Here is a 12,657-nt window from a genome sequence, read left to right as displayed (position 1 = left end):
TTAAACAAAAATAAAGACGTGTAAGATAGAGAGACTATCCGATCAATAATGCTTTGAAGAAAAACTCTGGAAACTGGACAAATGGTAGTGTAAAAGCACATAAACATAAGAGAATATTGCTCCATTTAGGTAAAAAAAATGATGGAAAATTCCTTGCATCAAGTGGAGGAGAAATTGAATGTGATTTTGAGGTAATTGTAGTTTGCCTAAGCATTGTTTAATAATACATTTTTCGCATAAACGAAGCTGAATTTCAGAATATGTTTTTCTTTTATTTAAATCATCAATTAAGAGTGAGCAGTACAAGTCAGGATAAATTGACTATTCAGTTGAGCCAGTCCAGTTTTTTCCGTTCAGGCTGGGAGGCTTACATGTGCTAAAACACAATAACTTAATCACTTAAGATGAAACCTACCGTACTCATAGGACCGTAATCACGGTCCTGCATTTCTGCAAGCTTGAGCTCCTTAATTACAAATTGTGTATACCCTTACATTTTTGTTGACCATTTCCAAATTCATTTTTCACCATTCCAGACAGCCGTTGGCTACCTTTTGTTTCCTTATGCCATAATAATGAAAGAAAGACTCTTTAAACTCTTTCAAGTACTTTTGGTCAAAGTGTCATCAATACTGCAGAATAAAGCATTGCAGACTTTTGAATTGAATCTGCAATGAAACTGCATTACCAAGCAGTGACGATGTTTGTCAAAATCAAAGCATACTTGATGTTTATTGTGATGGACTACACAAAAAAAGCAAGTTCTTAGAGCCTGCAAATAGATTTTTTCATGTCATACAGAAATAAACGGGAAACCATGCATGCCTGGCAAGGTAGAAAACACACATCCAAATCTTAAAAACACGCCAGCATGGTATGCAACTTGTAGTGAATATACGAGCAAATTTCCTGGTATGGTCCTTTAAGATTTGAGAATTCACACCATATAATTTCAAATGTGTTTATTTAATAAAAATGTCTCATTTTTAGCACAGGGTAGACTCCTGCCTTTTTTGCAGTATATGTGTTCTTAAATTATTTGCAAGATTCCTTATAAAATAAATAAATAAAAAGCTACCACAGGACTTTTCAGGAGAAGGAAGGAACAAGAGCCAGACAGCCCCAACCCCCTCTCAGTTTCAAAACAGTGAAATGCCCCCTAATGGCAGTCACTGTAACTGAAGCAGGTCCATCAATACTAGTAAGATAACATAGAAGCGCTTTCACTTCCTCGCTCTGCTCAAGTTTACTTTCACAACCACCAACTCTGGGGTTCAAACGCTCCAGTGCTCCAGTCAGTTTAGATAATCACAGGGCCATAATAAAAGAATCATCAGGTCTCAGTCTATTTACATTTTTCACTGGTACAGATTAGGAGAAATGCAAATTTCAGCCATTGACAGAATCTAGGTCAAGCTCAGTAGTGGGAGGCTGAAGTTGAACGCAGCCTTGGCTTTATCTGTTTTGGCAAACAGTAGCTTTAAGTTTCCTTTATAGCTAGAGTTTCAAGCGAGGTTTGTCAGCGCTGAGTGAGTTTAGGGAAGGAGAGCACACTATGTGTGAAATCCTGGTCTGGTAAGAAGAGAAAACAAAATGTACAAAAACACACAAAAAATAAAAATACTTCAAATCTTCTTTATTATTCTCACAAGAAAATAACCAAAGATGCTGAGGTTTAAGTATTTTGAAATAAGAAAAATAAGAGGTTACATTTAAAGTTTTCTTCCTTAGGATAACTGTGACATAACCTAGGACAGTAATAACGATAGTAACAGTGCGTACACCTACACATTATTCTGGACAGCTGTGGTTCTCTCAGGGGAGCTGACAGGAGAGTACACCAATGTGCATCATTTACAAGACAATCAGCAAAACTGTCTGTAGGTCGACATGGCAGAGCAGACACATGCTGCTGATTTCTACAGCTTATTTTGGCTCTTTCCACTGACAGTTATTTCCCACTATATTAGCAGCAACACTCATATAATTATACAATATCAGTCACTAAGCTATAAACAACAGAGATTAGGAATCCGGATCTGATGACTCGTCTGTTTAAATGAATACCCACCTTACAGTTAGGATACAATGATATATAATCATTCAGAGGAAACATATTAGGTTGTTGTGCTTCTGTGTGTTGTTTCCAGACAGGAACTTGCAGTGCTGGTCACATAACGCTGATGCTGGATCACAGCCCTCATAGAAACATTAGGCCCAAATCTGCATTAGAGACGTGAGTACAGTGTGAAAAATCATTCGGAGTAAAGCTGGAACTGCATTTATTAAATAAAAGCATATAAAATATAAATTCATATCTCAACATGCAATCCACTTTTTGTCTTAAAAAGGGCAAATTTTCGGGTTGATTAGTCTCTGCTTTTATCAATACCAATGTACCTTTACTTTTAAAAAGAAATTTATTTGATGTTACAATTAAGCCACATTTCAGATCTTCACACTTGACTCTCAAATCTTTTAGACTCCCCTCCTCATCCTGTGACAGGTAAGTATCCAAACCCACATCAACAAAAATCTCAAAAGTCAAAACATTTTGATTGGACCACATGATTGAAAAATATATACACTGGACTTGAATGATTAGTTCTGTTCCCAACCCCTTTTTTTTTATTTAAAACAAAAATCATAATTCATACATTAATCTTATTAAAAAGCACAATGTTATCGTCCAAATTAATTTACTAAACCCAGCTGGTATGACATGATTTTGTGCATGAAAAAACTTTTTTTTTCTTTAATTTTTATATATATTGTTTATATACATCACAATATCACAGTATCATTAATTTTTTATATAACTAAGAAGGGAGGCCTACATGTTTTACATTTACTGTGACAGCATCAGGACTCTAGATCAATCAGTCAAAACATATATAACAAAAATGAACAGCAGCTAAAGGGTAAATCCATGCTGTGAAGGGAAACTTCTGCTCACCCGTAAGGTGTTGTCCCAGGAGGCTGAGCAGAGCGCCGTGCCATCAGGTGACACTTTGACCCTGCTGACGCGGTTCTCATGGCCAAACAGGATGGAGACACGAGTTCCCTTCAAAACGTCCCACACGTTGATAGTGTAGTCATTATAACCAGTGAAGAGGAGGCGACCTGGGGGCGGATGGAGGTGTGGAAGGGAAAGTACATAAAAGAGGAAGTGGGGAATTTTGGAATAATAATTGTTTTTTAGCTCCAAAACTATGTCTGCCATTTTCTGAACCTTGTCTTGAGACAAGTCAACATTTATTGAGAAACATACGATGAAACAACTTAAAGTGCGTCACACACGCCTTACCACTCAGAGAGAAGTCCACAGTGGCAGCACCAAATATGATGCTGTCCTTCTGGTAGACGGCTACCTCTCGATCAGCTCGCAGATCATAGAAACGGCACTGAGAAACACCAACAAACAGGACAAGTAATGGTAATTTGTCAACAGTAATTTTAGTCTGTGAATGGCCTATGGTAGGTATTTTTATATGGCATAAATAGTGTTGGGGTTACTTTTGGGTTTGCCAGTATTGAAACCTTGTTATCACACATAGCTAATGGAAGAATCGCTGAAATCAGTGACTTCACCATGACACCAAAAACATATGAAAATGATTCAGCGTGAGCCTAGTAAATCAGTGTTACTTTTTCTACACAGGCACTGAGAAATTCAATTTCACAGTCTTGTACAGTACACATATTGACACAACAGATCATCACAAACAGATAAGCAGGTCATATGATATGACTCACTGTGGCATCGTCAGAAGCAGAAGCAAATGCGTCTCCACTGGGGTAGTACCTGGACACACATGACCGAGGGTGGAATTAGATACTTTGCCACTCCAGTGAGCTTTCTATATGAAAGAAACTCTTGATTTTGTTGTTAGTTTATCATTTTTGAATAACTGAGTTATTCGGCTGCATGAACTGCATCAGTGAGCTGAAACATGGTCTTACTCTTTCTCTAATGCATTAGATGAGAAAATCTCTACAAAATAAGGCTGATTATGAAAGATGCTCCCTTTTGTACAACACTTACAAATTCTTTTACACAACATCTCTTCTCCTTTAATGGATATTTAGCACACTCAACAATCATCCATGAAAAGCTCAAATGTGAACACGCAACAAAAGTAAATCAACCAACTGGAAAGTTAGATTTAAAAGTTACTTTAGATCCAGTTAATTAGATGCAAATTCAGTTTTTCTGTTCTTAGTTTCAACCTCAGGCTTTAATAAAGTTGAGACTAGCACTAACTAACTAACACTTGTTCTACAGCAAGATCACTATGTAATGAATAATGAAATATTTTCAGGACCAAAAAATTAAAGGGTAGCAAAGAGCCTCAGATGTCTTCTATGAGGTTCAGCATGTGTGCAGACGTGGGTAAAATGGTTTTATGATGACGCACCATCAAATTTCTCTATTTAGGTCTCCTTTTTCCAATAGTAGTAGCAGAAGTAGAAGTACCAATATTAGTACAACTGCTTTTTCCCTTCAGTGCAACTACAATTTTTATGTCGCCTCAGTCAAGGAAATTGTCCAAATTCTTTATGTTTTAAGGAGAAAAATAAGAGAAACATTTTGTTTTTATCCAAGAACTGAACTCACTTTACACAGTTGATGTCGGACTCGTGGCTCTCAAAAGACTGAATGTTCTGTCCAGAGCGCATGTCCCACACGTTGGCCTTCTTATCACAGCCCTAATACACACACACACACACACACACACACACACACACACACACACACACACACACACACACACACACACACACACACACACACACACACACACACACACACACAGACAAAAGACAGAGAATATTGTTGATTTGTTCAAATCCCTTTTCTCCAAAATGTCTCTCTCTCTCTCTCACCCCAGAGACAAAAGTGTTTCCAGTTTCAGATGGGGCGAGGTCCAGGGACAAGACATCAGCTGTGTGACCGTGGAAACTCTGCAGCAGCTGCCCGCTCTCCACATCCCACAGGGCGCATGTGCCGTCACCACTGGAGGTCAGGATCTAACAGACACATACATACAGTGCATAAACATGGGCAAACGCCCCACACACACACACACACACAAACACAGACACACAAACACACACACACACACACACACACACATACACACGGACAAGATAGATACAAAAAACACAAAACAATCAACAAAATAAAAAACATAGAGCTTATTTCAGAGCAAGGGCAAGACATGTATACATTTTCATAACCCAAATGAAGTGAATTTCATCTCATCCTGGAATTTGTCCTCTCTTTGAAAACACAGTAGTTTGATTTACTGAGGGAGCTGTGGACACCAACCTACGGCTTTAAAAAGTTGTAAACAATCACAGGGAGCCTTGGTACACCAGTCGAGTAGAAACTAGACAGGAGGAAGGGGAATCAAAGAGGGACTTTAAAGGGTAAATTCTGTGTTTTGTTGGAAACTCCGCAATGACTGGGCCAAAGGGTGAAACTAGGCTGAATCAGATTTCATGTGGCAGGTGATTATAGGTGATTATAAAAATTGGTCTCAAATTATTTTGTAGATATTGTAAATGTACTGTTTATGTTGTAAAAAAATAAAACTACAGGATTTATTCTAGATAACTAAATATAAAGCCTATATTTAGTTACAAACACCTACCCAATTCATATTAAGTTATGTAATAATGAGTTATCTGTTCTTTACTTTATGCTGTATGTGACTTTGGCTTTGACTACTGGCTTTGCTTTCATTTCCCAATTTTTCTGCAATGCTTCAAAAAGAGAAATGAAACAGTCCCAAAATAAAAATGGAAATTACTGACTTGGTGGAATAATATTTGAAGAGAAAACGTCTAAATTTATTGAAATTAAATTTCAGTGCCTGGTATGAGATTATTTTGGTATAAATATATTACATCATCCTATATTATTATATTTGCCTAAAAGCAGGGAGAACAAAACCATGTAGCTATTGTATATGCAAATACTTACAAGTGCATCCACACACAGTACATACAACAAGAGCCAAAGGTCAGCGCCTACACACGTAAACACAAAAAACCCTCACTGTGCGTCGTGTATCCACATACAAACAAGCGTACAAAAAGCCGAAATGTCAGCAATTCCTCTGATGAAAACAGATTATGAGCACTTAGAGACACATGCAGACATCAGAGATCCCCGCTGGCTGGTGGATTAGAGAGCTCCTGCTGGATGACCTCAGGCACAAAAACACACCACATCCTGCCTGCGCTGAGAGGTAGCTTCAGTTTCAACATGAATGCAATTATCAGTAACCCACAATGACTGACACACACACACATGCACAGATGGAAACCTCACTGATCTAACAGAGAGCTTTTGCACCAGTCTGATTTTGCCACCTGCATGTTACCATACATTAAGTAGTTGCAGGTTGTTAATTGTTTGGTTGTTACCCCCTCATTTCAATATCTTTAATCAGAAAACCCTCACAACTCATAACTCACATGTCAGTGCAGCGGCAGATCTTGTATGTCAAAACTCACCAGCTGACTGCCAGTGCACTGCTTAAATGTTGCTCTCAGTTGGACAGGCAGATACGCACACACGTACGCACACACGCACGCACGCACGCACGCACGCACGCACGCACACACACACACACACACACACACACAAGACTGTATGCCATCCCTCTTCTCCTGTAACCATATTTTAATGCTGGTTGAAAATGTGGAGTCTTTTATATACTTGTGGAGTAAAATGAATAGTAGGCACTCTCTCTCAGCCCTCAGTGTGTTCCAGAGCTTTGTGCTTCAGGGTCTGTTCTGATGGTACAAAGGCTGCAGGCGTTACAGTGTGCTCATGTGCATGCATGCGTCTTTGTGTTTGAGATGCAGTATGAGAGAGGAGATGTGTGAGAGACAGAAAGCGAGACAGACAGGAAGAAAACATGCATGTGGGTGTCTATGTGTTAAATGTTCTGCCCTCAGGTCAGTGTACTCCACTCTTTGCTAGATAAAAGCCACTCAGTGTCTATTAATACACACAGGATAGAGGACCACCCCCCCCTTGTCTCATCTTTGTAACCTCCTCAGCCCTGCCATCCATCTCCCCTCTTGTCTCACCTCCCGCCCCATTGCGCTCCTCTGCCTTGCTGAGGGCCACAGTGCAGTAAATTATTAAAGCCAGCCTCAGGCTGTTTCCTTCATGTCACCTACCTACATTCTTACCTGTTGGGTAGTCACAGACACAGCCAACAAAAACAAACCAAAAAGAACAGCGATCGAAACTTATGATAATAATTGCATGAAATATTTGCGTCATATTTTAAGATTATTTTAATGGCATTCTATTTTTATTGAATGATTAACACGAGAGAATTGCAAAGTTTCAACAGCCAGGGGGCTCGTTGGTCTAGGGGTATGATTCTTGCTTCGGGTGCAAGAGGTCCCGGGTTCAAATCCCGGACGAGCCCTTCCCATCATAAATTCAATTATCATTAAGAGGGCAGACAATCCCTCTCGGTTTTAGCGTGATGCTTGTGGTTTAGCAGCTGAAGCTCATCCTACTGCACTGATTGTAAGCCGAGAGACAGGCAAAATGTGGCCATGTGAATACTGCAGTGATTTCAAAATATTCAAAGGAAACTGGCAGGATAAACCAGCTATGGAAAGCGTTCAAATTTAGTTGCAATTTGTCAGCAGCTGTCTCAACTGAGTGAGGGCCCCCAGCGAAAGTCAGCGTTCGTTGTTTTATCCACAAATCTTACAAATACCCGCACCGTTTCAAAATATATTCAGATTCCCTGTTTGCTCAGTCCAAGTGTACGAATGCATTTAATCCTTAGTAAAAGATTACAGTCGGGTCATAACATATTGTGCCTCTTATTTCCATTTCTCACGGGGCATTAAACTGGTGCTCACCTGCATGTCAGAGTTGGTGAAGGTGCATCCTGATACATAGTTGGTGTGCATGGCGACCGACTTCTTCTTTGCGGCCAAGTTTTCGTTTTTGTCCAGTGACAGCGGGATCACTGAGCACTTGTTGTCCAATCCACTTTGGGAGGAGATAAAAACATTAAGTTAAATTCAGTATATCAAATAAAACATATTCTTAGTATGATCTAATTTAGTGCCACTGGGCAATAACAGAAGCAGTCACCAAACATAAACATGCGGATTTACACACATTTAGGCAGCCATCTTATGCAAAATGAGTTTCAATTATACAGTATTTTTCCAAAACTATAACTACAAGAGTGTGAAGCTGGAAGTTACTGAAAAAGAGCAACCAACCATTTAAATCCCTATTGTGATGAAATGTTACACTTAAGTAGTAGTATGACAGAATATCTCTAGAAAATGTATAATTTCTTTCATAACAATACTAACTTTCTAGTAAATCCTTTCCAACTATATTTTTTCACTTAGGAGTGAAGGTGTTGATATTTAATAATTGGAAAGAATACCAGCCACTTAATGTATGTGATTTTAAAAAAAAAGTCTGTACTCACCCACACGCCACAGCACAACCTGAGGGAGCATAAGCACACGCCATAACCCATGTACATGGCAGACTCACCCCGTGCTCCTGTAACACACAGATACCACAAATACACAAACACAGACACACAAAGGCATGCAACAGAGAGAAAAACATGAACGTGGTGTTTGTTGTAATTCTTTATTGGTAAGAAAATATATTCTCTTTAATATAAACAAACTATTCTCATACAAATACGCACATACAGACAGTTGCACACACAGCTGCAGTAAATCTGGATGTGATGAGTATTAATAGGGATTATCTTCAGTGTGGTTATGTCTGCTCCATCCTGGCTACCATTTAAGTGCACTCAGGCACACACACAGACACACACACAGACACACACACACACACACACACACACACACACACACACACACACACACACACACACACACACACACACACACACACACACACAGTCTTTACTGGGGACAGATGGATAGATAATCTTTAAATGCGTATTTCTATTTGATCATGTCGCACCGTCTCTCAGAGGAATATAGAAACATAAGATGACCCACCCACCCACTAAACACCAGTGCATATGGTGATGAGAAGATGAGTATCCAAATAAAAAAAAAACAACCTCTTAGCCATATGTAACATGGTGGAGAAGTGGGTGAGGTTACACTGGGCAACCAGGCTTCTGGAAGTAACCGTTTCATATGACTGTCTATGCAGGGATATGAAACTCAACCTTTTGATTTATGATAAGTGGCATTATTGAGGTATACATCTTGAATTATGCTTCTGCAGAGATACACCTAGATCGTATAGCTTCAGGTGTACTTGCAAAAGATCGGGAGATCAGTCAACTGAGAGTCTCATTGCAGTAAGATCATACTGAGCTGTTGTCCGCACAGTAAATGCCCAGAAAACTTCCGGCCTGAGTTTTGTGTAACTTGTTGATTTTTGGGGTATTGAGAATTGTGGATCAATTAAGTGTTTTGCTTGTAATTCTGATTTCCTGTGAGACATGCATGCAGTATGACTAGACGGATGGAGAAATGTGATATGAAGGTGAAACAATAATAATGGATGGCCATAATATCATTAAATAATCCAGGATGTTTGTGTGTTTCTGATTTGAGTATTGAAGTTGATAGTAAAAGAAAACTTTCAAATGAAAATGTACTGTGGTAAAATATCCTCTCACTTCTCCACTCTTAAGGTGCTGTCATCAAAGTAAAATCAACCTTTTGGAAGTCACTTTTTTCTTCAAAGGAATCTAAAACGTTTGGTAACCCCGCCCCCCAATTTCCTGTCATTTGTTTCTGAAAGGGATTTGCACACTCACATGCAAAAAAGCACCGCACAGATTTCTACTCACCTTATTAAGAGTGAATGCATCCCAGACAATCACTTTTCCATCCTAGATTAGAGAAAGAAAATCATTTCATAAAAACTGAATGCAGTCCATGTACTGTTAAGTTTCATAGTAAAAAAGTAAACATTCTCATGTCATACATTAAGTAATATTAATTAATACTAACAATATCACACTGTGTCTCTCCTAATATACTGTATCACATCTGTATGTGTGTGCAGGCATGTTAATACCTGTGAAGAGCTGACCAGACGACGTTTGTCTTTGCACCAGTCCATACACAGCACCTTGTTCCCATGACCCTTTAGCACACGTCTTGTCTTTATGGAGAGAGCACCCAACACCTCAATCTTCTCAGCCACCTGGTGCACTGAGGTCCCACACACACGCACACACACACACACACACACTGAGATCTAGTTCAAGACCAAAATTTCACTTAAGTAAAACACTGAACTATTATCAGCAAAATTTACTTAAGATATCAAAAGTAAAAGAACTCATTATGCGGAAAGTATCTTCTTAGAGGAATATTTATTATTGTTTATATTATATTAGTGGATTATCACGTTGGATGCATTAAAATTGTTAATGGTCGAGGTGGATCTAATTTAATTAGTGTTTTGTAGTCTAATCGATAAGAATGGATCACATTTTATAAGCTAATCATACCGTATGTTTGAAATGTTAAATCTTCATCTGCAATGTAACTTGTAACTATAGCTGTAAAATAAATGCAGTGTAGAAGAAAGTACAATATTTCCCTATGAAATGCACTGAAGTATAAACACGGAAGGATTACTGAATGGGGGTTCAGGAAGCCCTGGACAAGAGCCGGTCTTTGAAGGGACTGTTAATATTTCCTGTTGGAGAGCAAATCCAGCGACTACAAAGAGGCGCAAGATGACCTGAGAAATGCAGGTCAAACCACAAAGGGATGCAGCAGGAACACAAAGAGACAGAAAATGACCACAAACAGATGCAAAAAAGACCAAAGAGACATGTTATGTACTTGGAAAAAGAATGCAATATTTCCATATTTGTTTTGTTGATGTCAGCGAAGACAAAACAACCCAAAAAGAGACGCAGAATAATTAATAAAGAATTTACTTGGTCATTTTCCACAACTGGCGCCAAGGAGGCTAAGTTACTGAATAGGTCTGTTAGAGCTCAGTAGGTGACCTGGGTACAGATGTGGGCTGCCTGGTGGGTGCAGATACACAGCACTGAAGCGTTAAATACACTGGGCTGCCTTTGCTCTAGTCTCTGGAAAGGGACGCGGAGCGACCACCAGAGAGCAGAGTGTGTCCCACTACACCCGAGACGTCCACATCGTGACCCGTCAGACTGAGGTGAGGCTGACGCTCGGCGCAAAATCCAGTGGGTTTTGGAGGGTGGGCTGTGAGTCCGTAGGGAAAACTACGTGCTGCAACGAACCGCTTTGCGCCGGTCAAGCTTTAAGTCATGCTCGAAGTCAACAGGAAAAAAGATGACAGATCAACGTGCGCCAATTAGCCTGTTGTCGAGACACTTACGCTCCACGTCGTTCAGCTTGCCCCGCTCCTCCTCCAGCTTCTTCTTCAGACTCTCGCTCTCCCGCTTCAGTGTCGCCAGGGTTTGCCCTTTCTGGAGCCCCTGGCAGGCCATCTTTGAGGAGGAAAACACGCCAAAACAAAACAAAACAGAAACAAGAGGAGAAGCGCACGGTAAGAGGAGTGGGGCCCAAACACGGGAGGGAAGGGGACGGTGCTTTTGTGAGAGGTTTTTGTCGGGCTTGTGCTCGCGCACGACAGCGATGCCGCCGCGCGGATGAGACTGAGGCGCTCCCCCGTGCGGAGCAGCCCCCCCCCCTCCTCCTCCCCCCTCTGTCCCCGCTCTTCACACGCTGCTCGCAGGCACCACCGGCTCCAGCACTGAGCTCAGATGTGTCCACGTTTCTTAAAAAACCGAACTGTTGGCTTTTCCTCTTCCTGGGCTATAAAGTCCTGCTGCCTGTGAGAGGCCCCACTGCCGCGTTTCTTTAGTTGTTCTTCTCGTTTCACTAAAGTGTTTGTTTTTTTTTTTTTTTTTCTCAGGATAAGTCTGGTGTGTTGATCTTCGGCTAAAAATAGTCCCCAAAAAATGCACTGCTGAGTAACCTTTGCCATAAACTACAGTGCCCAGCTGTTTTAGGGAATGATACAGCCGTTTAAAAAAAGAAGACGGTATAAGTGTTTTTAAAGATGCATCTCTTTAGTAGGAGAGAATGGGCTTTAATGAGTTGAAATGTTAGTTTAATAATGACATTGCAGCATTTTCGCCTCCCCCCCCCCTTTTTTTTGTTAAAACCATTAATGCCTAGACTTATCCAAACGAGTTCAACCAGGCATTTTTGGAAAATTCCCCTCCCCCCTAACGAATATAAGCATGAAATTTCAGTTTGATTGGCTCAGTTTCCACCAGGGATCATTAAAAACTATTCATCGAATATTGTCGTTAAATCAAATCTGAAAGGCAACGTGGATGGGGATATGTTGTGAAAGAGTTGTCGTAGCAACATATTTCAGGCTCATGTGCTCAAGTTGATGAGGAACTTTAAAGGCAATCACTATTTTCTCTCAAACACACTTAAAAACTATCTAATTTTTTTTTTTTTAAAGGATTGTCATTGGTCTGATCGTTTTAATTTAACTCTAGCAGATAACAAACCTTACATAACTGAAGTGTATTGATAACAGATATCCAGTATATGATATCTAAACACTTTAAACTCAATTCATAGTAATATTATGTAAAATAAGGACTGGGAGTGTTTTCTCAG

General features: G+C 39.9%; 1 protein-coding gene and 1 non-coding gene across 2 annotated transcripts; one reads left to right on the top strand and one right to left on the bottom strand.

Moving 5' to 3' along the window:
- Positions 1-1,621: 1,621 nt before the first annotated feature.
- LOC120788808 (guanine nucleotide-binding protein subunit beta-5b-like) lies at positions 1,622-11,673 on the bottom strand. The gene is made up of 11 exons (XM_040124995.1): positions 11,393-11,673; positions 10,091-10,227; positions 9,861-9,902; positions 8,496-8,572; positions 7,906-8,038; positions 4,888-5,031; positions 4,619-4,710; positions 3,757-3,805; positions 3,308-3,404; positions 2,957-3,123; positions 1,622-2,223 (listed from the first exon to the last, which is right to left on the bottom strand). The coding sequence occupies exons 1-11, from the start codon at positions 11,502-11,504 to the stop codon at positions 2,212-2,214; spliced, it is 1,062 nt and encodes a 353-aa protein (XP_039980929.1). The 5' UTR covers positions 11,505-11,673; the 3' UTR covers positions 1,622-2,211.
- Positions 7,386-7,457, top strand: trnap-cgg. The gene has a single exon. It is a non-coding gene; the product is annotated as a tRNA-Pro (tRNA).
- Positions 11,674-12,657: the final 984 nt, after the last annotated feature.

This window comes from Xiphias gladius, chromosome 1 (genome assembly GCF_016859285.1).
Source record: "Xiphias gladius isolate SHS-SW01 ecotype Sanya breed wild chromosome 1, ASM1685928v1, whole genome shotgun sequence".
Lineage (NCBI taxonomy): Eukaryota > Metazoa > Chordata > Actinopteri > Istiophoriformes > Xiphiidae > Xiphias > Xiphias gladius.
The sequence above is the reverse complement of the archived record's forward strand: the minus strand, read 5'-3'. Positions and strand labels throughout refer to the sequence as shown.

Excerpts from the sequence above, each read along its gene's own strand:
- LOC120788808 (XM_040124995.1), bottom strand. The coding sequence starts at position 11,504 with ATGGCCTGCCAGGGGCTCCAGAAAGGGCAAACCCTGGCGACACTGAAG. Across the intron at positions 8,039-8,495 it reads GGTTGTGCTGTGGCGTGTGG|TGGATTGGACAACAAGTGCT; the intron begins GTGAGTACAGAC and ends CTCCTCCCAAAG. Across the intron at positions 3,124-3,307 it reads TGTGGACTTCTCTCTGAGTG|GTCGCCTCCTCTTCACTGGT; the intron begins GTAAGGCGTGTG and ends ATCCGCCCCCAG.